We start from the raw sequence: 26,322 nt of genomic DNA on the forward strand, positions 1-26,322 counted from the left end.
AAAAACACCTGTGGCTTTGATTTTAGCCTGTGGAAAAAAACTGCCAACTTTGTGTGAGGAATTACAAACCACGAGGGTTTGAGTAGTGTGGTAGGTGAATTAACACAGGGTGGAAAAGTAGAATTTTGGGGTTTTTAGGATGGGGTTCAGGGGTACAAGATGGAGGGATTTGGGCCTGTCCTGACCTCCTTCTCCTTCTCCTTGCCCTCCATGTCTCGCTGTGCTGGTGACACTTTTCTGTTGGTTTCAGGCACAGACACACTGTCCAACATCAATGACAGACATTGGCACGTTATTGTAACCATGGCACACGGAGTTTTTGGTATAAAATGTGAACACTGCCCTGAGGGCAGACAGAATGCCATGGCCGAGCTGCTGGGCAGAGCTCAGCAGGGCAGAGAGAGAATGTTCTAGAGAAGGGAAAATGAACAACCTTGAGAAGCTGATCCTGCACATTCAGACTCCTTCTTTGGCTGGGAAACGAGGACTTTTACACTCTTGGGGTCATCCCAACACCCAGCAGGACCCCCAGAGATGCTTTTCAAGCATGACCTTACTAAAACCCTTCCACTGGCTCCCACGTGGGATCCCCTGGCCCTGGGTGCTCTGCCTGCTCCCAGGCCGTGCTGCATTTAGTGTTTTATTCAGCCTGGGGACAGTGACAATCCTGCAGCAGTGGCAATGTCTGTCACCCATCTGTACTTGCCTAGGCCCAGCTGGCTGCCCAGAGCCCCTCACCCTACACCCTGAGCAGCCCCCAGCTTTGGGGGGGGGTCATCCCTGAAAGGAGATTTTTTTAATGCTTTAAAAATTATTTGGACGCCAAGCGCTGCACTGGGATCTCCTGGAAGCAGGAGATTTAGGGTAAAAACCAACAATTCTTCTCTTGGCATGGATTCTGAGGCACATAATAGTTATGTCAGAGCTGTGAAAGAACAAGTCTGGGCTGCAGATCTCCTGCTAGGAGCCATGTGGATGAGGGCCTGGCTGGGATGCTGCAGAGTGTTCTGCTCCTGCTGTGAATCCTTGTGCTCACTTGAACCTGCCATTCCCTGGCTCCCAGGCCAGCTGCTGCCCTGCAGCCTGCAGTGCTTCCTCAGCAGGATTTGGGAGAAGCCTGGATGAGCAGAACCCCTAAATTCCGGCATCCCTGCTCTTTGATCTGATCCCATTTCTTTGAGGGGCAAACCAGGCGTGCAGAACTTGCCCAGCAGAAGCCACAAACCCACGTGGCCTGAGAGATAACAGCCTTCCAAAACCCGTGGGGACACCAGATGGAGTTACCAGGTTCCATCAGAGCTGCAGTGACCTTCCACAACTCAGTGGCACCAACCTTGGTTTAGCTCATCCCCCTGCAAAAGGGCTGCTCTGGGAGGATTTGTGGATTCCTTGATGAATCCTAGGATCATTAAAAGGCTGGAAGAAACCTCCAAGATGATCAAGTCCAACCTTCCAGGTTGGCTGAAGCTGAGCAAGGCCGGTTTTGCCCTCAGGGACACTCGGTGTGGGTCACTCCTGTGACTTTCTTGGCTGTCCCTGGTATTTGGACTGAACAAATAGCAGAGTTATGGGATGTCCTGGGCTGCTCCTGACTGTGAGGATGTATTCGAGATTCTCTGTCCTTGCTTTGATACAGGATCCACTCTTTGATTTTTGGGGAGAAGAAATGCAAGCACCTCGTAACAGCCCTTTGATTTTGTCCAATTAATTTCTGGTTTGCTTCATTAATGATCAATAGAAAATGATCTTAGCTTTCCCCTGCCAGCACCTGACACAGGTCCCTTTGAAAGCACAGTCAGAACTGCAGGAGCTGTTGCAGGGATGCTGAGAAAAAACCCAGCCAGGAGCTGCTGCTCCCTCACAGGCACAGGGAGGGGCAAACGAGGTAAGGACAGAAAGTAAAAACTCCAAACATCCACTTGTGGAGTGAGCTGGTGATGAGGTTCACTCCCCATGTTTTAGGTTGTGTCCCTGAGAGGAGCAGCTGCAGCCCTGCACAGACATCAGGGTGGAGAATCAGCACAAGAGAACTCCAAATCCACGGTGAGTCTGGATTTTTTGGGGAGCTGAGCCCTGGCAAGAAGATCCCCAAGTTTGCTGAGGGCTGGTCCTTGTGTCCTGGGAACCTGCAGGGACCAGGCCTGGGACACTGCCAGGGATCCAGGGGCAGCCACAGCTGCTCTGGGCAGCCTTCAACCCTCACAGGGCACAATTCCCAATTCCCAACATCCCATCCATCCCTGCCCTCTGGCACTGGGAGCCATTCCCTGTGTCCTGTCCCTCCATCCCTTGTCCCCAGTCCCTCTCCAGCTCTCCTGGAGCCCCTTTAGGTACCCTCAGCTCTCCCTGGAGCCTTCTCCTCTCCAGGTGAACATTCCCAGCTCTCCCAGCCTGCCTCCAGCCCTTGGAGCTGCCCCAGGTCCTTCTGATCCAGTTTTCTTCTGCCCAGCCTCCTCCACTGCCCCTTATTTAATTCCAAACCTCCTGCAGAGGCAAATCCCTCCCTGCTGTGCCCTGGGGTGTCCCTGGAGATGGCTGACTGGGATTTTTGGTGTGAGCCACTCCAGTGGCCCAGTGGCCACTGGACCCTGGGAGGGTGACCTAGAGGGAGATGTGAGCTCTGCACCTCAGAGGGCAGCACTGGGGGAACAAAGGGAATGCCTGGAGCTGACCCTGGAGCTCAGGACACCACAGCTGGGTCTCGAATTCCTCTTCCCTTCTGTCTGCTGCCCCAGGAACACCTGGAGCTGACCCTGGAGCTCAGGACACCACAGCTGGGTCTTGAATTCCTCTTCCCTTCTGTCTGCTGCCCCGTGGTGAGGGGAATCCAGGGCTCTGAGGCTTAGGAGTGAAGGGAAAATGCCACAAGGAGCAGGGATCAGCTGGAGGGGGGATCAGCTGCTAAGCAGCCTGCTCAGGAAAGGCAGCTCTGGCTCCATTAAGGGCCTTTCTCTCTAATTAAGGCTCTGCAATGAATTTGTTGCTTCTTAAGAACGACAGGGATGCTCTTTCCGTGGCTGCCTGAGATGGGGCAGATCTTCCTTGAGGAGCCAGCTCCTTCTGACCTCCTCCAGAAGCTGAACTCTGCTTCCTGAGGCTGCTCCTAACTGCATCCATTGCCTTGATTTCCTGGCACTAATGAGCAATATCACTCCTGGCATTTGCTGGGCACTGACTTCCCCAACAGTGCTGAGGGGGGAACTCCACGTCAATAATCCACCTCCCTGGACTTCTCCTGGGAGCTTCCTCAGGGCTGGCTCTGTGCTGGCAGGGGGAGCAGCTCTGGGTGAGGTGCATCTCACTTTTCAGGGCACCAGGAAGCCAAATTTCTGCAGGTGCCCTTCAGCACAGACTCCTCTGTCCTGGAGGACGCTCCTGTCAGTGGTGAGGGAAGCCCCAGCAGGCAAACACTGTCTCCTTAGACACAGCTTTTCTCCATGGTGGGTGAAGAAAACATGGAAGCAAAGACTTAGGTTATGGTCTCATGGGCCCAGATCTGTGTCCTGTGCAGGATAAAAGTGATGTGGACAAACCAAGGCCATGAAGCTGTCAGGGGATGGGCACACCCAGTTTTTGGGGTAGAATTAGCACAGGAACACACAGATGTGGTCACCACTGCCTGTGAGCACCAAGCAGCCTCTCCTCCATGTCCATCCAGGCAGTGCTTGTGGTCCAGGCACTGCCCAACACCCAGGAATGTGCACACTGCAGATCTGGTGCTTTCTGCCTTAAAATTCCACTCCATCTGCTCCAATCCCATTAGTGCCTCCCCACTCCAGTGGTTACTCACACTTCAGCTCTCCCATCCCCTTATTGCATTAAGTCTTTAAATCTGATTACATTGTTTGGAGTTAAATTTAAACCTGATTAAGTGCATGAACAGTGATTTTTTTTTTCTCCCAGTCCTGGCCCTAACCCAGGGCTGAGAGCCCTGTGGGGCAATTCCTCTTCCTGCAGGGAGTGTAGTGACCATCCTTTTGTCTTGTCCTGCAGCTTTAATTACCATCTGGGAGCTGGAGTCAGCCTCAGCCATAAACAGCCTTGACAGCTCGCCAGCATCTTGACTTTGCTTCGACATTTAATTGCCTAGAAATGCAAATTGTATTGGATTCTCCAGCTCTGAGTAATCACTGAGGCAGTAAGGGAAAGGAACACATCCCGTGGCTGTGAGGGGCTGGGTGGTGACCATGAAGGCTGGGAGAGCTGGGGTGTCCAGGCTGGAGAAGGCTCCAAGGAGAGCTCAGAGCCCCTTGCAGGGCCTGAAGGGGCTCCAGGAGAGCTGGAGAGGGACTGGGGACAAGGGATGGAGGGACAGGACAAGGTGGAATGGATTTAAGCTGAAAGAGGAGAGATTTATGGAAGGAATTCTTCCCTGTGAGAGTGGTAAGGCTCTGGCACAGGGTGCCCAGAGCAGCTGTGGCTGCCCCTGGATCCCTGGAAGTGTCCAAGGCCAGGCTGGACAGGGCTTGGAGCACTCTGGGATAGTGGAAGGTGTCCCTGCCCATGGCAGGGGTGGGATGGGATGGGATTTAAGGCCCCTTCCAACCCAAACATTCTGGGAATTCCATGAGCCTACAAAGTCCCACCACAGAGGGCAGCTCAGTGAAGCCCCTTCCTCCTGAACCTGTCCCTGATGTGGCATCCAGCAGGTCTGGAATCCAGCCCTGGCTCTGCCACAGGTGACCAGTGTGGCACTGGGCACCTCTCCCAGAGCCACTTCTGGGGCAGTCTCGGTCTAAGGAGGCCTCAGGTGCTTCCCACAAAGGCACAAGTGCACCTTCCAGGCAGCAGGAGCAGGTGGCTGACGTCCTGGCTGTCACCAGGCAGGTCCCACAGCCACAGCACCCCTGTGCAGGACGTCCCTGGCCATCCCAACCACGGCTCTCCACCATCCCAGCCCGGCCCCTGAGCAGCAGCTCCTCATTTCACAGCCCTCTGCCTCTGGCTGCTGCCCAAAACTGGGGTTTTACACAATTTGCTCATGGATTTAGCTCAAGGGAGGTTTGCAGAGGCACAGATGGGGGGTGGAACCTCATTCCCTTCGGCTGTGGACACACAAGAACTTCCCTTGGACAGGAGGAAGCACAAATATCCTCCAGCATCCCCACAAAGTGGCCTTGCACTCATCTCCTGGCATTGCCTAATGAATCCCCAGTGCTGCAGACCCAAAAGCTTGTCTGCCCTTCCCAAGGGAAGGAGCCAAACAAAAGGTCCCTCCTCTCCCACTCAAATCTTACCTTGGACACACCCAAAATCCTAGAGAAGTACAAAATGTGGATTTCTCTGTGTGTTCCTTTTGGCTGCTTCTCTCAGCCACGTGCCACTGTGCAAAGCAGCCTGGGGTGTGAAGTGGAGCAGCAGCAGCGTGGAAGGGGCTGGAGTAAATGACTTTTAAGGTCACTTCTAACCCAAACCATCCCATGTTTTTATGACTGCAGCCTGCATTTGGTCATTTCCATCCTTGGCCCAAATCTAAATCAGCCTCAGGCCATCCTTCCCATTCCTAATGGGATTCTGGCCATTCCCTGTTGAGGCAGCTGCTATTTGGGGTCATTGGCACCCGTTCAGGGCATTGCCCAAACGCCAGAATTCCCAATCCCAAAGTGGGGAAAGGGTAAATTTAACCACATTTCCACTGCTAGGACTGAAGTGCCAAACTTCCTGCTGCCCCCATGGAAACACAAAGCCTCCACCAGCCTGCTCGAGGCTTGAAGACCATCCCAATCCCCTCTCCAGCCTCCTCTCAGTGCATGCCCAGCTTGCTGCTTCTTCCTGAGGTCTCATCTTCCAGCCACTCCCCACCATGGTTTGCAATCATCCCCATCCCTGGCTGGCATGAATAAGTGATGAAGTTCTGGAATGTTCTGCCCGGGGAGGTGGTGCAGTCACCATCCCTGGGTGTGTTTAACAAAGCCTGGATGTGGCACTGGGTGCCAGGGTTGAGTTGAGCTGTTGGGGCTGGGTTGGACTCGATGCTCTTGAAGGTCTCTTCCAACCCAGTGATTCTGTAAATTCTGTGAATTTTCCCAACATTCAGGACAGCTCAGAGCACCTTGCTGGGGTGGTTTTTTTATTTTTTTTTTTTGTTCTCCTTTGAGCCCTTCCACCGACTTGACCAAATAAATCCCTGCACATCACCACCATCACCTCTTCAGGAAAATCCACCACCACCGACCTGACCTCTGCTTGTCTGGCACGTTTTTAGGAGCATGTGGGTTCTCTTAAAACACTCTTTTTGGTGTTTCACTCAGCATTGCTCGTGGCCAGGGCTTTAAAGCTCGTGCTCCACGGTGAGCGCCTGACGAGCACAAAAGCGACACATTGAACCTGCCGAGATGTTCTGGGTAACCAGGATGCCCAGAGCCAGCAGCAAAACACATTTCAGGGACCTGAGTGCTCCCAGCAGCATCCCTGAGCTCCCCCTCACACCTCCAGCAAACAGCAGCTCTGCCCACCTGACTTACCCACCTGCTCAGCACAGCCCCTGCCACATCTCTGCTCTGTTCACCAGCAACAGGACGTCAGCTAATTAGCACTAATTTGATGCTGCTTTTAATAAGATTGCTGGATTCACAAAGCAGCAGGAAGGAGGAGGAAGAAATTATGGATCACCTGCTCTTTCTGCTGCATTTCTTCCCCCTCCAACAGGATGGGAAATGCTCCCTGGAGAGCATCATCTCAGATCTGTGCTTTCAGCCAGGAGCCTCTGGAAGGTTCCAGGCAGCCTGAAAGATGTGGAGCTCTCAGCAGCAGAGCTGACAGGACACAGGGAATGGCTTCCACTGCCAGGGGGCAGGGATGGATGGGAGATTGGGAAGGAATTCCTGGCTGGGAGGGTGGGCAGGCCCTGGCACAGGGTGCCCAGAGCAGCTGTGGCTGCCCCTGGATCCCTGGCAGTGCCCAAGGCCAGCTTGGACAGGGCTTGGACAGCCTGGGACAGTGGAAGGTGTCTCTGCCATGGCAGGGGTGGCACTGGATGGGATTTGAGGTCCTTTCCAACCCAAATCAATCTGGAAAACTCTCCTTCAGTTGCTGCTGCTGCTTCTGGGCAGAAGGCTGAGCTCTCAGAGGTCCCTCCTAATCTGAAGTTTTTTATGACCAAAGCTGTGTGACTGAAAAAAAAAAAGGAGCATTTTCCTGCCAGGAACATCTTTGCCTGAGCAGAGCTGCTCCCACCTTGTCACCCACTGTGGTTTCCTTGTGGGGACAAAGCTGAGCAGGGCCACTCCAGACCCCCTGGGCCTCACACAGTCCTGCTCTGCCCTTGGGAATTCCCTGCAAGAGACTGAAGGGAAGGTCCAAGGACCAGGATTTCACATTTCCTTCAAAGCAGCGCTCCAGAAAAACCTCCCCATCACCATGGATACTGGAGCACTGGGAATGCACCACTCACCACGGCTGGACTGGCTGGATGCTGCCAGGAAAACACACCTAGGAAGCTCAGATCTCACCTCCAGTGCAGGAAAAAACACAGTAATTCAGCTTTTCTTCTCTGTTAACTCCTTCCTCCAGGCACTGGGCTCTGAGCCCCTGCAGCTGGATGCCAGCCTCACAGGTTGCAGAGGGCTAAATTTGGGATTAATCCCAAAATGCGACAGCAACCAGATTGCCTTTGGTGCTGCAGATCCCCAAAAAGGCAGCCTGGATTACAGAGACTCCAAACCACGGAGACAGCTGGATTTCCAGAGAGGGGAAAGCATCTCACTCCCAGACTGAGAATAAAGAGAAATCCTACCTGAGACGGGGAGCAGGCCGGGCACAGGAGGCATTGCACAACCTTCTCCTCCTCTGGCTGGGGGCTGGAATGGCCACAGGAAAACAAACCCAAGCTCTCTTTGGAAATCCCACTCCCTCAAGCTCAGGAGATGTTTGGAAGTGGCCTCTTGGGAACCCACACGAAGATTCCCAAGAAAATAAAAGCCCAGAGAGAGGCACTGAGTGATAAAAGCATTGAAGGCAGCAGGAGACTGGGAATGTGCTGGATCATTCCTTTTTCTGACCCAGAGATGGGGTAGCTGAGAGGCATTTTAAGAACTTTTATTCCATTTTCAGTTTTGTGTGAAGGGTGAGACAATGCAGATGTTATAATTTATGTTATTACTATCAGAAGCCAACTATTTCCTAATTATAATACACTGTAAGCATTTCTTGGCCTATCAGCTTTAACTACATTATGTTGTAAATGCTTTAAAGTTAATTATCTAAAATTACTTTTCATAAGTCCGACTGCAATACATCTTTCATAATTCTATCTCTCCAAAATATCTAATCTTATTTATAAAACCACCTTTTCAAACTTATTTCTCATTCCATTTCTCTCTCAACAATATCTATCCTGTTCCATATAATTTCTAAGTTACCATTTCTTCTCTCAAAATTTACATACAAATACATACAATGTGAACTTGTATCAAACCTTTAAATTTTCCTATACATCTGTTTCCTACATTAATGGTGCAGGGAAAGGAGGATGAGAGGCAGGGAAACCACTGCACTGGATGGATTATGAGGAGGTTGTAGATCCATTAATAAAAAAAAAAAGAAGAATAAATCAATAACCCTTGGAAGAGCTGAGATAATGACTGCCTTTAAAAAAAAATTAATCTTTAATAAGAAGGGATGTCTGGCTGATTAGGAATGAGGGGGATCCACCCCCACAACTGGAGGGAATCTGAGCCACTGGAGCAGAGCAATCCATGCTGGTGTCACCAGGGAAGGCAGTGCTGGGCTCACATCCATGATCATTTATGGAGAAGTGAAGAACCCAGGAAATACCAGGGGATGGGAGCAGGGATTTACTTCAGTAATAGTTGTGGGGTTTTTTCTTGGGGGAAATACCAGGGGATGGGAGCAGGGGGATAATTCACATTTACTTCAGTAATAGTTGTGGGGTTTTTTTTATGGGAAATACCAGGGCATGGGAGCAGGGATTTACTTCAGTAAAAGTTGTGGGTTTTTTTCTTAGGGGAAATACCAAGGGATGGGAGCAGAGGGATCATCCACATTTACTTCAGAAATAGCTGTGGGGTTTCTTTTTTTTTAAGGGGAAATACCAGGGGATGGGAGCAGAGGGATCATCCACATTTACTTCAGTAATAGCTGTGGGGTTTTTTTAGGGGAAAGTGCTTTCAAGAAAAAAAAAATAATAAAGAAAAGCCATGCTAAGGAGGAAAGGAGCCCCAGATACAGGTGTAAGACAACATGGTGCTGAGGATGCCAAGGCCACCACTGCCCCACGTCCCCAAGTGCCACATCCACATGGATTTTAGATCCCTCCAGGGATGGGGACTCCACCACTGCCCCGGGAAGCTGTGCTGTGACTAAACAACCCTTTCTGGGTAAAAATTTCTCCTAACATCCAGCCCAAACCTCTCCTGGTGCAACTTGAGGCCGTCTCCTCTTGTCCCCTCTGCGGGATGTCCACCCCACAGATGCACAGCAGACCTGGCCCAGGAGGATTAGCCCAGTCAGCTTGAGCTCATTAGCCCTGATTTTTAATTAGCTCCCAGGTGGTCAGCCTGAGTGTCCCTGCCACGACCCACTGGACTGACAGTCCAGAGGCACAGGACAAGGCTGGGTTTGTCCCGTGGGTGTCCTTTGTCCTGTCTGTCCCACCCAGCCCTTGTGCCTCCAGCCTCGGAGCACTGGCACTGCCAGGAGGCTCTGGTGCTCCTCACAAAGAGAACCAGGGGGTTTAAAATAACTCTAAAACGTGAAATTTGGGCTTTTTCCTGTGGCTTTTCCCTTTTTTTTCCTTGGAAAAGGGCTGACTCCCAGAAGTTCCAGCGCCCGTTCCTTTCCCTCGGAGGCTTTGCTTTACTTAAAGATGTTTCAATTTAAACTCACAACCAGCTTTGAATGCACAAAGGAGCAGCAGCTCATTAAGCAAAGCTTGCCCAGGCCTGTCCTTCCCATCTTTCTCTCAAGCAACAAAACCATTCCCTGCACGTGGAGCAGCACCAGGAGCCAAGAGCTCCGCGGGCTCCGAGCTGCCACCGGCACTTCCAACGTGGAGAGCCACCAAGGAGGGACCTGTGTGCCCTGCAGAGACCTGGGACACTGCCAGGGATCCAGGGGCAGCCACTGCAAATCTGGGAATTCCAGCCCAGCCAGGAATTCCCAATTCCCAATCTCCCATCCATCCCTGCCCTCTGGCAGTGGGAGCCATTCCCTGTGTCCTGTCCCTCCATCCCTTGTCCCCAGTCCCTCTCCAGCTCTCCTGGAGCCCCTCCAGGCCCTGCAAGGGGCTCTGAGCTCTCCCTGGAGCCTTCTCCTCTCCAGGTGAACATTCCCAGCTCTCCCAGCCTTGGATTATCTCCATATCCCCTCCAGGGCCAGCGATGTCTCCTGTATTTAACTCCAGACCATAATATCTGCCACTGGGAAGGCAGGCATCCAAAATAACCATCTCTACACGTCAACCCTGCCTCAGAACAAACACCTATTTTTTGGTGCAGGGCTGTGCAGCCACCAAGACCCACCTGCTTTTAGAATATTCTCCTCCAGGAAGAGGCTGCCTGATGTATTTATGCACACGCAGAGCGGTGAAGGCAGCAGGCTGTTACATAAAGGGTTCCAAAAATCAACCTTCCCACTGCACAGAAATGCTCAGAGGCCAACTCCACCAACCTCATGCTGAAGGAATCGATCAGTCCGAGTCACCACAGATATTCCTGACAGCCAGGAGAAACGCAGGAGGCAGAATCAGGCCTTAAATCCCACTCTGGACACACATTTGTGACATTATTTCTACTCAGAGATCTCCTGGCTCCTTCAAACTCTAACTGCAAATCAACTTGGAGACCCCAAACCATGTAAGCTGCTTAAATCAAATGGCTGCAATAAAATAATTACTGATTTCATAAATGTTTTACCAAGGGTAACAGCTTTCCCCAGAGATGGAGATTAGGCACAAAACCCTGCTCTGGATCCCTGTGAAGCACATTTAGGAACAGGTCATGTTTTAGAGTGGAGATTGAATCAGGCTAAACCAGCACAGCCCCCCTGAACTCCACATGCAGCAGGTGCCATTACCAGGTCATGGTGTTGGCCCCATAAGCTTTGTTAAATTTAATGTAAAATTAAATAATATAATAAATAATGATACTGTTTATCATCATTTATATATATTTTATACATATATATTTATATATATATTTATAATATATATATTTATTATACTATTTATTATATATTCTATCTTTATCACATAACACAATACATTAATATATAATATATATTATTAATATTAATAATATTAATATAGTAATAATATACAACATATTAATTTTTTGTATATTATACATTTATATTATTATATATTATACTATTATGTATTATTAAAATGTTGATTATATAATATTATATATATAATTAATTACAATAATTTAATAAAATAACATACTTAATTTAAAAAAGCTGTATTTTGGGGCACGTCCAAGGAAAGTGGATTTTTCCCGGGCTCAGGAGCCCTGCTGGGATGTGACCCCTTCAGGAAGGGCTGCATCAATACAAATCCCACTGGCTGGTTTAAGCTACACTTATTTTCCTGTTTGTAGCACATTCCCTGGGAGGGAACTGAGCCCTGCCCTACCTGATGTTAACTCTGAATAAATCCCAGAATGGTTTGGGTTGGAAGGGACCTTGAAGCTCATCCCCCCCCACCCCTGCCATGGCAGGGACACTTCCACTGTCCCAGTTTGCTCCAAGCCCTGTCCAGCCTGGCCTTGGGCATTCCCAGGGATCCAGGGGCAGCCACGGCTCCTCTGCTCCAGTGCCTCACCGCCCTCACAATAAATAATTTTGTCCTGAAATTTAGGTTGAATTCTCCTCTTTCAGTTTGAACCCATCCCAAGAGGCCCTGGCACAGAGTCTGTCCCTCCCTCCCGGGGTCGCTGTCAGGTTGGTGAAACCCAAAGCTCTGGGACCCGACGTGACTGATGGGAATTCAACAATCTCCAGCTCTGCTGAAGCCAAATCCCTGGCATATGGCAGAAAGGGCTTTTATCCCAGCACACACAGCCTGCTGCAGCCAGGACATGAATTATTCCTTGACTCTCCTTTGCACGCAGCACAAGATGAACCGAGGTGCCAAATGCTGAGTGCACAAGGTCCCTGGAAGACAATCTGTGCTAATTGCCACTAATGACCTTGCACTGCCGAGGCCGAGGCCGGTCCCAGGAATTGCAAAAGCTCCATAAAAGCAGTCCCAGTTTTCCCTCTCGGCTGAAGGAAGTGGCAGGAGGTGTTCCCTCAACTCGGAGCTCGTGTTTGAGGCCACCTCCCAGCAGAGCAGCTTGCTGCAAGCCCTGTCCAACCCAGTTTGGAACAAACTGAACAGGATTCTCTGCCCCTGAAGCCTCCCCAGGTGCTGGAGCCCTGCGAGGTGGGGATGGAGAATGCTGACAGGGGGTAGGATCCCACTTGCTTTCCTCTTTCCTCCTCCCACCTTGCAGCACGTTCCCTCAGGCTTCCCACAGTGAGGAAGAGGATCCCAGAATCTCTGAGGGTGGAAAAGATCTCCCAGCCCATCGAGTGCCAGCCGTGCCCGATGCCCACCTTGGCTCTGAGTGCCACCTCCAGGGATGGGGACTCCAAACCCCCCCCAGGGCAGCTCCTTCCAATACCTGACCACCTTTCCCATGAATAATTTTTCCCAAATATCCAACCTGAACCTGCCCTGGAGCAACCTGAGATGATTTCCTCTCCTCCTGTCCCTGTTCCCTGGAGCAGAGCCTGACCCTCCCGGCTGTCCCCTCCTGTCAGGAGCTGTGCAGAGCCACAAGGTCCCCCCTGAGCCTCCTTTTCTCCTCTGGCACCTTCCTACCACTCCCAGCTGGTCCAGGAATCACATCCCAGGCCAACCAGCCACATGTGGCACCATCAAATAGCACAGCATGGCAAAAGGAACCAGAAACCTTCTGCAACAGGCAGTGGTCAGCTGGCAGCTGGGCAGAGACGTGGGCAAAGCACCTGCCAGGCAGGAACGGAGCAAAGATGCTCCCTGGAGCTGCCTGTGGCCTGTCCTTGCCCATCTGACAGCCTGGCAGGAGATCAGTGGAGAGCCCAGGCCACACAGATGGATCGAGGGCTCGCTCATCTGGCCACAGCTCCAGGAGCACAGCACGGCTCCCACCACCAAGCCCAGCAAATGACCTCCCTGCCCCTCCATCTGCGCTGTCATCTGTCCCTAGGGCAGGGGGAAGGTGCAGCATCCACTGCCAGAGGGCAACATTTAAAATGAAAAGAAAATTAAAAAGAAAAAAAAAAATCCTATATTCACAATTTTTAACTGCTGTGCTCCGGGGGAGGTGAGAAATCATCTCAGAGGTGAGAAAACTGTGCCTAAGCTCTCGCTCTGATTCACCAAGGTGTGGGCTGCTGGCAGCACAGACCTCAGCAAATGCCCCCTGAGGTCCTCATTTCCTGGGAACAAAATGTCAGGATGGAAGAGGTGCTGGTGCAGGAGGGACGCAGCAGAGGCTCAGCCACGCCTGGGCTGCGTGGGTCTGGTGTGACAGCGTGACAGGAGCCACCAGCGCTGCTCCTCTGAGGGAACAGCTCCACAGAGAGCAGAAACGGCACAAGGAAGAGGGAGCAGTTGGCTGAACCACAAAGGGGCACCGAGGAACCGACGTGGGGACAATCAGAGGTGTTGGCACTGCTCCTGCAGACAGCGGGGCTGAGGCTTCGGGGCGTTTGCCACGCAAGGTGAAGCTTGTGCTACACTGCTGCACAGCACGTTCACAGACTGCAGTTAAACACACAGCACACTTCATCTGTGCTGATGCCTCAGGTTTTGGCTTCTCTATTTTTCCCATTCTGTGCTGCTTTAGTGTCTGGGTCTGGGCTCCATATTATGGGATGCTGAGCTCTCTGCACAGAGCAGGGAGACAAAACAATTCCTGCTCCAGCTGGGCACCAAGGACAAATGATCCAAATCTCAGGCCCAGGAGCACAAACAGCGTGGGCTGGAGAGAGAAAAACAAGCAGGATGGGAGTGCATGGGCTAAAGCTGGAATGGGCCAATGAACTGCAAGGTGCAAATGGAGCAGAGCTGATCCCAGTGAGAGCCCCCGGGAGCGCTCGTGCATTTTGGGACCATTTTGGTTCCTCTTGGGTGCAGCCCTGGCTGGGCTCTGGTGCTGCCCAAGGTGGATCCATGGAGGAGATCCTTTGAATAAATCCCTGCTTTATTCTTTAGCTCTGTCCAGCCTCTGTTCCAGCTCAGCCTTCTCAAGGCATCAATGGGAGCAAGCCATAGACTAAAGTTGAAACAGCACAGCTCATCTAAATCCCAAGCTGATTTCTACCCCAAGTTAATTTCTAACCCCATCTCTCATTCCCCACTTTTCTAGAAAATGAGTAAATTCTTTTATTTAGTACAAATCCCTGTGATCACATTGTACCCTGCCAAAGAATGAGTGCTGTGCCACCCAGGGCACGGTGGCATCTGTCACAGAGCCAAGGGACAGCAGCAGCCCCCACCCAGCACCTCGTTAATCCCCAGCTGTTTGCACATCAAGGGCTCTCCCCAATTTATCATCTCAGATGATAAATGTGAGCAAGCATTTCAGTCACGCCTTCAAATCTCTGTGACTTCAGTCCTTGTCTGAGCAAGGATGGAAGTGCTTTCCCAGGGAGGGAGGGAGGCTGATGCTCCCGTTGTGTCCTTGATGGGATTTCATCCAGCTCTCACAATTTTGCAAATTCCCAGTTCATCTCCACGTGTTCTGCTATGAATTCCCACCATAACTGTCGCTGGGCTGGAGGCAGGGCACTGGTGCTAAACACACATTTCCTGGGAGAGGACAGACAGGGGCTTTGTGCAATTATTTGCCCAGGAGGACGAGGCAAATCCTTGGCAGGGAGAACTGATCTCCAGCCCAACCCTTCCCTTTCCATCCTCAGGGAAATGCTGCCACAATTCCCTCCCACTCCTCCAGCCTGGATCCCTGGATGTTGTGGGTGCAACAGCCCTGCCAGGGAGGGAACAGAGGGAACTCTGCCCCCAAAGCAGAGTCTGTGTCTGGAAATCAATAAATGTGCCTTGTTAGGAATAATCCATTCCAAAGCCTGACAGAACCCCCCCCTCTGCCAGCTTTACATCCTCTGACAGAGAGACCACGGCACAGAATCACAGAAACCTGCTTTGGAAGGGGGATCAAGCCCAGACCTCTGAGTTTGCCTCTGCAGACAGAAAGGTCCTTCCCAAGCAGGAATCCCACAGGCACAGCAAAGCCCCCAGCTCAGAGACCCTGGGAATCACAGAATCCCAGGACTCTCTGGGTTGGAAGGGACCTTAAATCCCATCTTGTTCCACCTCCTGCCCTGGGCAAGGACACCTTCCCCTGGACCAGGCTGCTCCAACCTGGCCTGGAACACTTCCAGGGAAAGGAAGCCGGGAGAAGAAAAATGGTGAAGTGAACAGAACCAGTGAATTCATACATCTTGACTGAAGGGACACTGCTTATCTGGGAAAACAGCACCAGAGAAAACCCCAAGAGCTGCAGGTGGAAAGCAGCTCCACAGCACAGGCTGTCAGGAATGATGCCACGGATGCACCCTCGAGCTGAAGGCAAGGCCATGACCCATCATTAATTCACACACACCCCCCAATCCTGCCACAGGGAACAGCAACAAGAAGGGAATTGACCATGCAAATCCAGAGAGCCAGGAGCAAGGGAAAAAAGAGAGAGAAAAAAAAGAAAAAAAAAAAAAAAAGGATCACTGGTTGAAAGATGCTCCACATTCTTGGGGTTGGTGCAAATAATTTAACTGATATTTCCCACGTATTTTGGCTTTACACCAAGCAGGAAGCAGCAGCCCCAGTGTGGGCAGCCAGGCTGGCATCTCCACAGGAGAGCTGGGATTTTCAGGAGGCACTGGAAGTCACAAATGTGATCTTCCACTCCAGTGGCTGCTGCAGCTGCTTCCAGGGATCCGTGCTCCCCTCACCCCTCCCATCCCAGCTGCGGATCCGAGCTGCTCCCCTCGGGAATGGCAACTGTGGCTCCAGCCCTCAGCACTCCAGGCACCATCCATGCATGCCTTATTAGCATCCAATTCCCAGTTTTTTTTTTCTTTTTTTTTTCCTAAACCCATCAACTCCTATAAGGTTAGTAAAGGGGAAAGGGTAATTAACACTGATGGGAAATCCCTCAACTGCCAGATCCCTCCCAGGGCAATTTCTGCTGCTGCAGAACTGAGCGGGCTCCTATGAACAGCCCTCTGTTTCTGTGACATGGGGAATTTAATGGCTAATTAAATACAAAAACATGGCCCAAGCCTCAATCCATGCTGTGCACACGGTGCTTGAGGCTGGCATCGCCCTCACAGTCACCCCTCTGCTGCTCAAGAAAATTCCCACCTGAAAATTTGGAAATGAACTTGGGGCTTGTTCTTTCTACCCAGAAATCCTGCCCTGATCAGAGCCTCTGCTGAGCTTTTCCAGCCAGCTCCAGGCCAGGCTGTCTCCAAAGCTGAATCCAGCTCTGAAGGCAAAACGTGAGCTGGTTCAGACTGCAACCAAAATTCTCCTTTCAATAGAAGCCAGGTGAATTCTCTGACCTGCTCTTCTCAGCTCTGGCCTCCTTCCTGCATTAATCAGGGAGGTGCCACTGGGATGGGTGAGAGCTGGGCTTCATTTCCATTTATTTGTCTCCCTGTTGAAGAGTTTAGTACATTTCCTATTTATGGCCACCTGGCAGGACCTTCAGTGGTGGTCCCAGACCCCAAAGCATCCCTGCTCTTTCCAGCTACAACTGGATGGTCCCTGGGGATTAGAGAAACTCACCCTGAGAGCTTTTACTCCTCACAGTAATTCCACACCAGGCTCTGCCTCTCCTTCCAGGACAGGGTCACCAGAGATTTATACCCCCAGCTCTCTCTGCCTTATGTGCTTGCTCTAAATAGAAATTCATCCAATCCATCCCAGCAGGACGAGCTGAATGAACAGGGAATGAGTTGGCTTATTTATAAGCCAATTTAAAAGGTAAAATGCCTCGTCCCAAGAACAAACAAAACAAAAGAGGCTGACAAAAGAGCAGCTTTGAGAGTTGTTATGTTTCAGCCAAATTTTTCTTTAATTACTCTTTCATACAGCTGGGAAGAGCAATGCAATTTGAAGGCACTCTGAACTAAATGAATTTGTGTGAGTAACACGAGTTAATCAAAGGCTGCTGGAAGTCCCTTCCAAGTCCAGGAAAGGGAAGGGAAGTATCTCCCAGTGGTGTGTGCTGGATTGCTAGAAAGTGCACGGCAGGACTCCAAAAAGGAATTTGTGGTCATATGGGAAAGGGCCGTGGCAAGAAGAAAAAAAACAGGAAAGACTTAGATGGGAGATTGGGAAGAAATTCTTGGCTGTGAGGGAGGTGAGGCCCTGGCACAGGGAAGCTGTGGCTGCCCCTGGATCCCTGGAAGTGTCCAAAACCAGTTTGGATGGGGCTTGGAGAACCCTGGGATGGTGGGAGGTGTCCCTGCCATGGCAGGGGTGGGATGAGATGAACTTTAAGGTCCTTTCCAACCCAAACCATTTTGGGGTTCTGTGACACCAAGCCAAGTTTTCCCTTTAAAAGCCTGAACTTCTGGGTGCTGGATTATTTAGAAGAGCAGGAATGAGCAATGCAGAGTAGCCTCAAGAGAACATTTTCCCAACAAAGATCCACCCTGCACCAATGTCAGCTCTTGGGAAGCATCCTGTCAAACCTGGTTAATAAACAGCAAACACTCTCAAGTAATTTATTTAACACCAGTGTTTGCTCTGCTTCCTCATTTTCCTGTTTTTTCCAGGCTGTGGGAAATGAATTTGCAGAGAATTCTTAAAGCTTGATGGAAGGCTCACATAGCATGCATTTGTATGCAAACTTGTTCTTGTTTAGCTACTTTTTGGTAAAAGTTTTCTTATATATTTTAATTCTCAAGTAATGTAAGCCAAGAAATGCTTATAATGCATTGTAATTAGGAAATAGGTAGCATCTAATTAAAAATATTGTAAATTATTATAATATTTAAATTCTAAATTTATAACATGAATTATAAACATAACGCCATGCATAAGTTATAACTTATGCATAGAAGTTATAACCAAACTTAATTTATGCATCAAGCATAAATTATAACATCTGCATTGTCTCACCCTTCACACGAGACTGAAAACAGAATAAAAGCTTTTAAAACACCCCATCTCTGAGTCAAAAAAAAAAGCTTAATCCGACATGTGGTGACAGGGAAATCCCTGGGAAGGGTCACTGCAGAAATTCCCTTGAAAGAGAGACAAGAATCAGTCCCTGGGTTAATTTTGCCCATCCCAGCTGAGCTGCTCCTGACCTGCACCTCAGTAAATGCAGCAAAACCCAGCCAGGGGGGTCCTTCACTCATCAAGTGGCCAAGAGAAGAAAAAAGGTGGGAGAGAGTGGGAAAGGTTTGATCTTTAGAGATGAAGATGGACCCCACCAGAGCTCACTGTGCTTGCTGAGGTGCTTCAGAGCCTGTGGGGAGCCTGAGGCAGGTGGTGGAACAGAGCACTGCCCTGTCAGATCCGTGTATTTTTGGACACAGAATTCCAGGATGGTTTGGGTGGGAAGGAACCTCAAAGGCCACCTCATTCCACCCCTGCCATTGCAGGGACACCTTCCCCTATCCCAGGGTTCTCCAAGCCCTGTCCAACCTGGCCTTGGGCACTTCCAGGGATCCAGGGGCAGCCACAGCTGCTCTGGCAATCCTGTGCCAGGGCCTCACTGCCCTCACAGGGAACAATTTTTTTTCCTCATATCCAATCTAACCTTCCCACTGGAATGGGATGAAAGCTGCAGAGATTTACACTCTGAGATGACCCTGGGCCCATTTCCATCTGCAAATACCTCAGAGGTCACCTCCTGCCTCCTGGGCTCCACCAGCCCCTGGGAGAGCCTGCTGCACCACACCACCTTTGGTGAACAGGGTATCTGGGGCTGCTCCTTTCTGCATTAGCTGCAGTGAGAGCAAAGCAAAGAGCCACCTGACAGAAAGCTTTTAGCCAAATAAATGAACAGGCTGGTGTAAATCACAGCACCCTTCAGGCTGGAAAAGACTTTTAAATCATTGTGTCCCCAAGTGCCACACCCACACAGCTTTTAAATCCCTCCAGGGATGGGAACTCCAGCACTCCTTTGGGAAGCTTTTTCCAATGCTTAATTGCTTTTTCCATTAAGGAATTATCCCAAATATCCAACCTGAACCTGCCCTGGAGCAACCTGAGATGGTTTCCCCTTGTCCTGTCCCTGTTCCCTGGAGCAGAGCCCGACCCCCCCCGGCTGTCCCCTCCTGGCAGGAGCTGTGCAGAGCCACAAGGTCCCCCCTGAGCCTCCTTTGCTCCAGGCTCAGCCCCTTCCCAGCTCCCTCAGCCTCTCCTCACCACATTTTTGCTCCAGATCCTGGCATTTCTTGGCTCTTTCTGACTTCAAAGCCTCTCAGGCTGTTTGCCACCCTCTGGATTTGGCCAAGGAGGAATGGAGGAGGTGGGAAGGCTGCTGGGCATTGCTGGAGAAGGAGAGGATGGATCCTGCTGCTGCAGATGGAAAAAGGGTGGTGGGATTCAGGAAGGCCATCACAGCTTGGGAAACATTAAGGATTCTCCCCGCTTCTCTTTAAAGAGCAAATATTTTACTTTCCAAGTGCAAATAGGTCTTGGTCATACAGCAACTCCCTGGATACTTCCCCTGTGGGTAGAGGAATTCCCATGGACACAAGAGCAGCACATTCCCAGTCCCAATCTCCCCTCCAAAGTTCCTCTGGCAGCCAACACAGAGCCCTGGCCAAGTGAACTAAGGAAAAATCCTCTCTGCTCATCCCTGTCCTGGCTCTGGTGTCCCCTGGGCACAAACTGAGGGGCCCTTGCAGAGTTTCCCACCCCTGGCTCTCCTCAGATGTCCAAACCAGCTGGAATTAAGCCCCAGTGTGTGATTTTTTTTTTGTTCTCAATAGGAATCACGTGCAGTCATCCCTCATTCCATCTGGGCTGGGGCAGGAGGAGCTGAGCCCAGGTGACACCTGTGCTAAGGAGGTGTCACCTCTGCCTGCTGACCATCACTGCTGAGCCCACTGGTGTGGGATGGGAACTCCCAGGGCTGAGCTCTGCTGCAATCTGCAGGGATTTGCAATCCAAGGGCAGTTTGTGACTTCAGCCTGGGCAATCCCACCCCGGGCAGTTAAATCCCATGGAAAATTAAAATGGAGAGCATTGTTTTCCTTCCACTGAAGTCAAGATTTGTTTCTGGTTCTTTCCAAGAGGAGCTGGACATGCTGCCTGACCTCCTCAAGGAGAGAGTGGTCCCAAAGCAGAATCTTGGAATCATTTAGGTTGGAAAAGCCCTTTTAAGCACTGAGTCCAACCCTTCCCCCAGCGCTGCCAAGGTCACCACTAATCCATGTCCCCAAGTGCCACACAGCTCTTAAACCCCTCCAGGGATGGGGATTCCACCTCACTCCTCACAGGACTTGTGCTCCAGAGCCTTCACCAGCCCTGCTGCCCTGCCCTGGATGCAGGAAACAAAAGGAATGTGGATGAGAGTGGAGAGAAGAGGCAAAGCCCCACGATCCCAGCCCAAAGCAGAGGGAAGCTTCTTCCTGCACTGCCCAAAACCAGCAGAAGCCTTTCACCCCTGAGCTCTTCAGCTTCTTTTTAGTGCATGGCAACTCCAGGCTCACCTCTGCAGCAGTTGGGATATGGATGGCAAAGAGAAAAAAAAGCAAAAAGCAGCCTCTGGCAGGTGTGTCCCACCCCCAGGGAGCTGTCCAGCCATGAGGTGAGAAGTGCCAGGGACTCAAGAGCAGAGTCAGACACAGGAGTGATGGGCAACAACTCAGTATTTGAGAGACAGGCAGGAGTAACTGCTCTGCATCGCTGCCTCTCCATTTCCCAACCCAGAACACTTTCAAACCTGCTTAAAATCTGCTACCAGATTTTTTTGTTCCTGCGAGACCTTTTTAACCTGCACCAGCAACAGTAAAATGAATTTAAGACCGAGTTTGATCAACTGGCTGGGATCTGAGGGCTGTGGGAGACAGTGTGATGAAGCCTCAGGTTTGAGCTTTTCTATTTTTCACATTCTGTGCTGCTTTAGTGTGAGGGTCTGGGCTCCATATTATGGGATGGTGAGCTCTCTGCACAGAGCAGGGAGACAAAACAATTCCTGCTCCAGCTGGGCACCAAGGACAAATGATCCAAAGCTCAGGCCCAAGAGCACAAACAGCGTGGGCTGGAGAGAGAAAAACAAGCAGGATGGGAGTGCCTGGGCTAAAGCTGGAATGGGACAATGAACTGCAAGGTGCAAATGGAGCAGAGCTGATCCCAGTGAGAGCCCCCGGGAGCGCTCGTGCATTTTGGGACCATTTTGGTTCCTCTTGGGTGCAGCCCTGGCTGGGCTCTGGTGCTGCCCAAGGTGGATCCATGGAGGAGATCCTTTGAATAAATCCCTGCTTTATTCTGTGACTCCATCCAGCCTCTGCTCCAGCTCAGCCTTCTCAGGACATCAGTGAGATCCCTCCCAGTCTGTTTGTATGTGTACACAAGCATCCATCCCTGCATCCATCTACCCATAAAAACACACCATCCAGCAGCTGAGCCTGCACTCTCCACACGTTTCCAGCAGAAGAGGGACTCGGATGTGTGAGGAATAAATGATTCAGCTCCATCTTGTGCTCCTGCTTCTGGCATGCCAAGCAGCGTTCCAGCTCGTCAGGATAAAAACCCACACAGCTGCCATATCTGTGCAAAACTGGGACAATTCAGACTAAAAACCCATTTCCCTCCACGTTTCTCTGAACATTCATCCCCGCTCCCAACAACTGAAAGGAAGACAGGGACAGAGAGGATTTGCCACAATCTGTGTCCAGCTTAGAAACCCCAGCTCCCTGAATGACAATTGATTGTGCCTCAGCACAGATTATCTTCAACGATCACCCTGGAGAACCTTCAGGGAGGAAAGGGGAAATTGGGGCAGTTCCCAAAGAGGGCTGGGAAAAGCCCTTTGGATTTGGTCCCGAGGGTAGCATGCTGCAATTAACAGGGATTGATTGCCCTGGCTCTGGCAATCACCTACTGGGGCGTGAACGCTGCTGCTTTCAGGAGCCACAGCTCGTCCAGGCACTCCGGGGACAATCACAGCCTCCCTGGCTCAGCAGGGAAGAGCATCCCAAAAAATATCCACACCAAGAGGTGTTGGAATGGTGCAAGAGAATTCAGGAGCTGGCTGAGGGGTGTGAATTAAAAGAGGGTTGATTTAGGTGGGATATTGGGAAGGAATTCTTGGCTGGGAGGGTGGGGAGGGGCTGGCACAAGGTGCTCAGAGCAGCTGTGGCTGCCCCTGGATCTCTGGAAGTGTCCAAGGCCAGGTTGGACAGGGCTTGGAGCAGCCTGGGACGGTGGAAAGTGTCCCTGTGAATGACAGGGGATGGAACAGGATGGGATTTAAATCCCCCTCCAACCCAAACCATTCTGTGATTCCCTCCTGTGAGCTGTAGGTATCATTACACTGCTCATCACAGAGAAAAGATCAGGCAAAAAGGGACAGTCACCCCTTCAGCAAATCTGTCCCACTGCCAAGGGCCTGTGCTCTCAAAAAACGACACCATCAGATACTTTTGCAAGAGGATCACCCCTCCAAACCACAGGTTCCTTATGCCCAGTCCCAACCAGGATCAAGCTTGGAAATTGTGGGTATTGGTTTTGGTGGGATTTTTTTTTTTTTGTATAACAAAAATCCAAGGTAAATAACCTCTTCCCCTGATTTTGTTGGATGCCATCTCAAGGAGCAATCTGAGCCCTGGCCCTGAAATCACTCCTTCAATTACTCCTTAACACCGCATTTAACTCCACAGACTCTTCCCCTCCCTAAAAAGCAAACTAACACCAGGTAAAACCAGTGAATGAGCCCCTGCAGAAACACAGCTCTCTCAAGGCAGATGAGGCTTCACTGTCCAGAGTCATCATTTGAAATTATGTTACATTATCCTCATCTGTCAGCTACATCAATGAAACAGCTCGCAGCTAAAGCTCTCCCCTGGGAAAAGGGATTTGGAAGGAAAAGCTAAAGCTCATCTTATTCCAAGCCCACTGCCATGGGCAGACACCTCTCACCAAGCCCTTTCCAAGCCGACCTGGGCAGCCAAGCTCTCCCTCACATTCAGGTGGAATTCCCTGCGTTCCAAACTCTGCCTGTTGCTTCTCATCCGCCGGCTCCACACCACAGGAGCCTGGCTCCATCCCCTGCGTCCCCGTGCTCCTGTGAGCAGCTCCCCTGTCACCTGTGCCACCCTGGTCCTGGGCATCCCACAGCAGCTGGATGTTCCTGCTGGCTGCCAGCAGCTCTGGGATCAGGGACTGCCCCCCATGGATAGGGACAAGGGCACCAGACTGCTCTGGCACAGCTCCACAAGAGCCCTGAAAATCCAGAGAGGAGTTGTTCCTGCTCCCAGCAAAAGGGGGTCAGGAAAAGCCCCTTCCAACAAGCACCATCAAACCCTACCCCCCTTTTTGGGGCATTGTGACAAGCGACAGCTTGTCCCTGCATGCACCCACTGACCCAATTCGGGGTGCAGAGCTCCAGCCCGGTGATCTGCATCCTGCACGGGCCACATGCTGCCACACAACCTGCCAGAGCATCCCGAAATATTCCTGGAAAGCAACCCAGCCCAGTGCCTTCCACCGGGAGGTCACACCCTCCCCCAGCTCCTTGTCACAGGTCCCCCCCCCCACCCGAATTTGTCGGAGTGGGGGCCAATTATGGCGATGTTCATCCAAGGAATGACGCCCACCCCCTTGTGCCCTGTCCGCCCGCGTCCCGGTCACTTCTGCCCCAGTTCCCTCGGTCACTGGTGCGAGGAGGGAGGGCGGGAGGCAGAGGGACGGATGGAGCTGACGATGATGATGATGGCCGCATCCCTGCCGCAAGCGCCGGGACCCTCTCCTCCAGCAGGGACGCGTGTGGGAGCGAGTGCAGCTGATCAGTATTCAGGGACAGGCTCCCTGCTGCCCGCTGCCACCCCTCCTCCTCCTCCTCCTCCTCCTCCTCCCGGTGACTCCGAGCGCGGCAGGAGGTGGCACCCCGCGGCTCCCCGCTCCCACGGTGGATTTCACGCCTCCCTCCTCCTCCCCAAGCCATCGCTCCCTGTTGCTTTCCCGGCTCTGCGGCGCAGATGTCCCCGACCCACCCGCGGGGGGCTCTGCCAGCTCCTTTGGTGGCACCTCGGCTTTGCTGGCAGCGCTGGATTCGGGGACCCGCGGGGAGCATCGTCCGCACGATGCCAACGTCCCCACGGCGAGGGGGCAACGCGGAGCGGGAGAGGACGGCTGAGGATGCTCCCAGCCCTGCAGCTGGGGACGCAGGAACGTGCGGGGGGCGAGGTGGCTCGCCTGGGGCTGCCGGCAGAAGCCGGGGCTCACCTTGTGGAGCTTCCACATGGCTCCCAGCGCCTTGACCTCGTGGCTGGAGTGCTTGCCCTCCTCCAGGCACTGGTAGCAGACGGGGCTCTTGCACTGCACGCAGTACATGCTGTGGTTCTCCAGCTCGTGGTCGGTGCAGGTGGAGATCTTGCGGGGGCTGAGCCGGCGGCTGACGCGGCCCTGGGCCGGCGGCACCAGGCGGTGCTTGGCCAGCGGTCCCCGCGGCGGGTGGCACCGCAGGCGGCACGGGTCGCAGTAGAACACGTCGCACTGCTCGCACATCACGGCCGCCTCCTTGGGCGCCTTCTCGCAGAGCTGGCACCGCAGGGCCGCCGCCCTGCCCTGCTGGTAGCGGTCGATGACGCCCTCGAGCAGGCGGTTGCGGGGGAAGCCGCGCAGCCCGCGCTCGTCCAGCACCAGGCTGCGGTGGCACTGCGGGCAGGTCAGGCACGCGTTGCGCGGCGGCGGCGGCGGCGGCGCCAGCGCGGCGGGAGGCGGCGGCGCGGCCGGCGGGAACACGCGAACCCCGTTCGGGGACTTCTGGCACGGCGTGGTGGGAGCGCTGGCGAAGCCCCCGTAGGAGCCGTAGCCGCTGTCCGCCTCGCTGTACAGGCTCATCTTGTCCAGGTCCAGGTAGTCATAGTCGGAGACGGCCGAGCCCGAGGCGCGGCGGCTCTGCGGAGACTCCGAGTCCGGCGTCTGCACCAGGATGTTGCGGGCGCACGCCTGGCACAGGTTGTGCGAGCAGGGCAGGATGATGGGCTCCCGGTAAAAGGAGCCGCACACCGGGCATTTCAGCTCCTCTTCCATCTCTTCCATAGGGGAGGGAAGGAGGAGGGCGGCGGCGCGGCTCCGGCGGCCGCGGCAGGAGCCCGAGGAGCGACCCGCACCGCACCGCGCCTCGGCGCCGACTGCCGCCCGCCCGCCGCCCGCCCGCCGCGCGCGCCGCCGGGCCCCGCCCCCCGCCCCGCCATTGGCCCGCCCGCCGGCGCGGGGGGTGCGCTGCGCGCTGCCATTGGCTGAGCCGCCTGTCCGTCATGCAGCCCGCCCGCCCGGCGGCGCCGCTGCGGGGGCTGCGCTCGGGGCTGCGGCGCCGCTGCGGGGTCGGTGCGGGGAGAGCGCGGGGAGAGCGCCGGGCCCGAGCCCGAGCCCGAACCCGAACCCGAACCTGAACCCGAGCCCGGGCCTGCCGCTGCTCTGCCCGCTGCTCTGCCCGCTGCTCTGCCCGCTGCTCCGCCCGCTGCTCCGCCCTTCCCCGGCTCCCGGGAAGCCGCACTACAGCCCCGCGCTTCCCGCCCTACAGCCCCGCGGAGAGCCCGCGGTGCCCGCAGCATCCCCTCCCCGGGATCCAGGGCCGCTCCTGCGGTTTCCCCTCTGAGCGCACGGGGTGACTTTGGCAGTGCAAGGGACCCGCTGATGGGTGCGGTGGTGGGGGTGTAGCTGTGAGTGGCCGCACGTGTGCGGTAATCGCATCGCGCTCGGCGATCCCACGGCTCTCCGCGGATGGCAGCGGAGCGATGCTGCTGCTGCTGCGGTGATGCCCTGCGTGGGGAGCGGGACGCGGTCCCTGAGCCTGGGACGCCCCCGTGGGGACACGCTCCGCCACTGGAGAGCGGGGACAGGGGCCCCGAGGGGCTCCCGTGGCTTTGCTTCTCAGCCCTGCTCGCTCTGAAGGTCGGCTGAGGTCTTAAACTCTCCTGGCAACAGAGCGGCACAGCGGGTCCTGCTCAGCCAATGGAAAAATAGGATTGCTTGGAAGGTCTCTGTGTCGTCTCCTATTTCCCTCTCTCTGTGCACAGGTTTGGGGCTGCCCGTTGGTGCAGATGCTCTGTGCCCCCTGTGATGGCTTTGGGCTGTGTCCAGCTCTTGGACCCAAACGTCAGAAGGACCTGGAGCTGCTG

The 26,322-nt window shown here is 53.1% G+C and overlaps 1 protein-coding gene across 8 annotated transcripts in view; it reads right to left on the minus strand.

The window, feature by feature from the left end:
- Nucleotides 1–25,315, minus strand: part of TRIM9 (tripartite motif containing 9) — a 62,914-nt gene extending 37,599 nt beyond the window's left edge. For all 8 annotated transcript variants that reach the window (XM_053980409.1, XM_053980403.1, XM_053980408.1 and 5 more), the window contains exon 1: nucleotides 24,422–25,315. In XM_053980409.1, the coding sequence (XP_053836384.1) occupies nucleotides 24,422–25,240 (819 nt within the window). In that variant the 5' untranslated portion in view covers nucleotides 25,241–25,315. The remainder of the gene's footprint in view (nucleotides 1–24,421) is intronic.
- Between the last annotated feature and the right edge of the window lie 1,007 nt (nucleotides 25,316–26,322).

Source organism: Vidua macroura, chromosome 6 (genome assembly GCF_024509145.1).
Source record: "Vidua macroura isolate BioBank_ID:100142 chromosome 6, ASM2450914v1, whole genome shotgun sequence".
Taxonomy (NCBI): domain Eukaryota; kingdom Metazoa; phylum Chordata; class Aves; order Passeriformes; family Viduidae; genus Vidua; species Vidua macroura.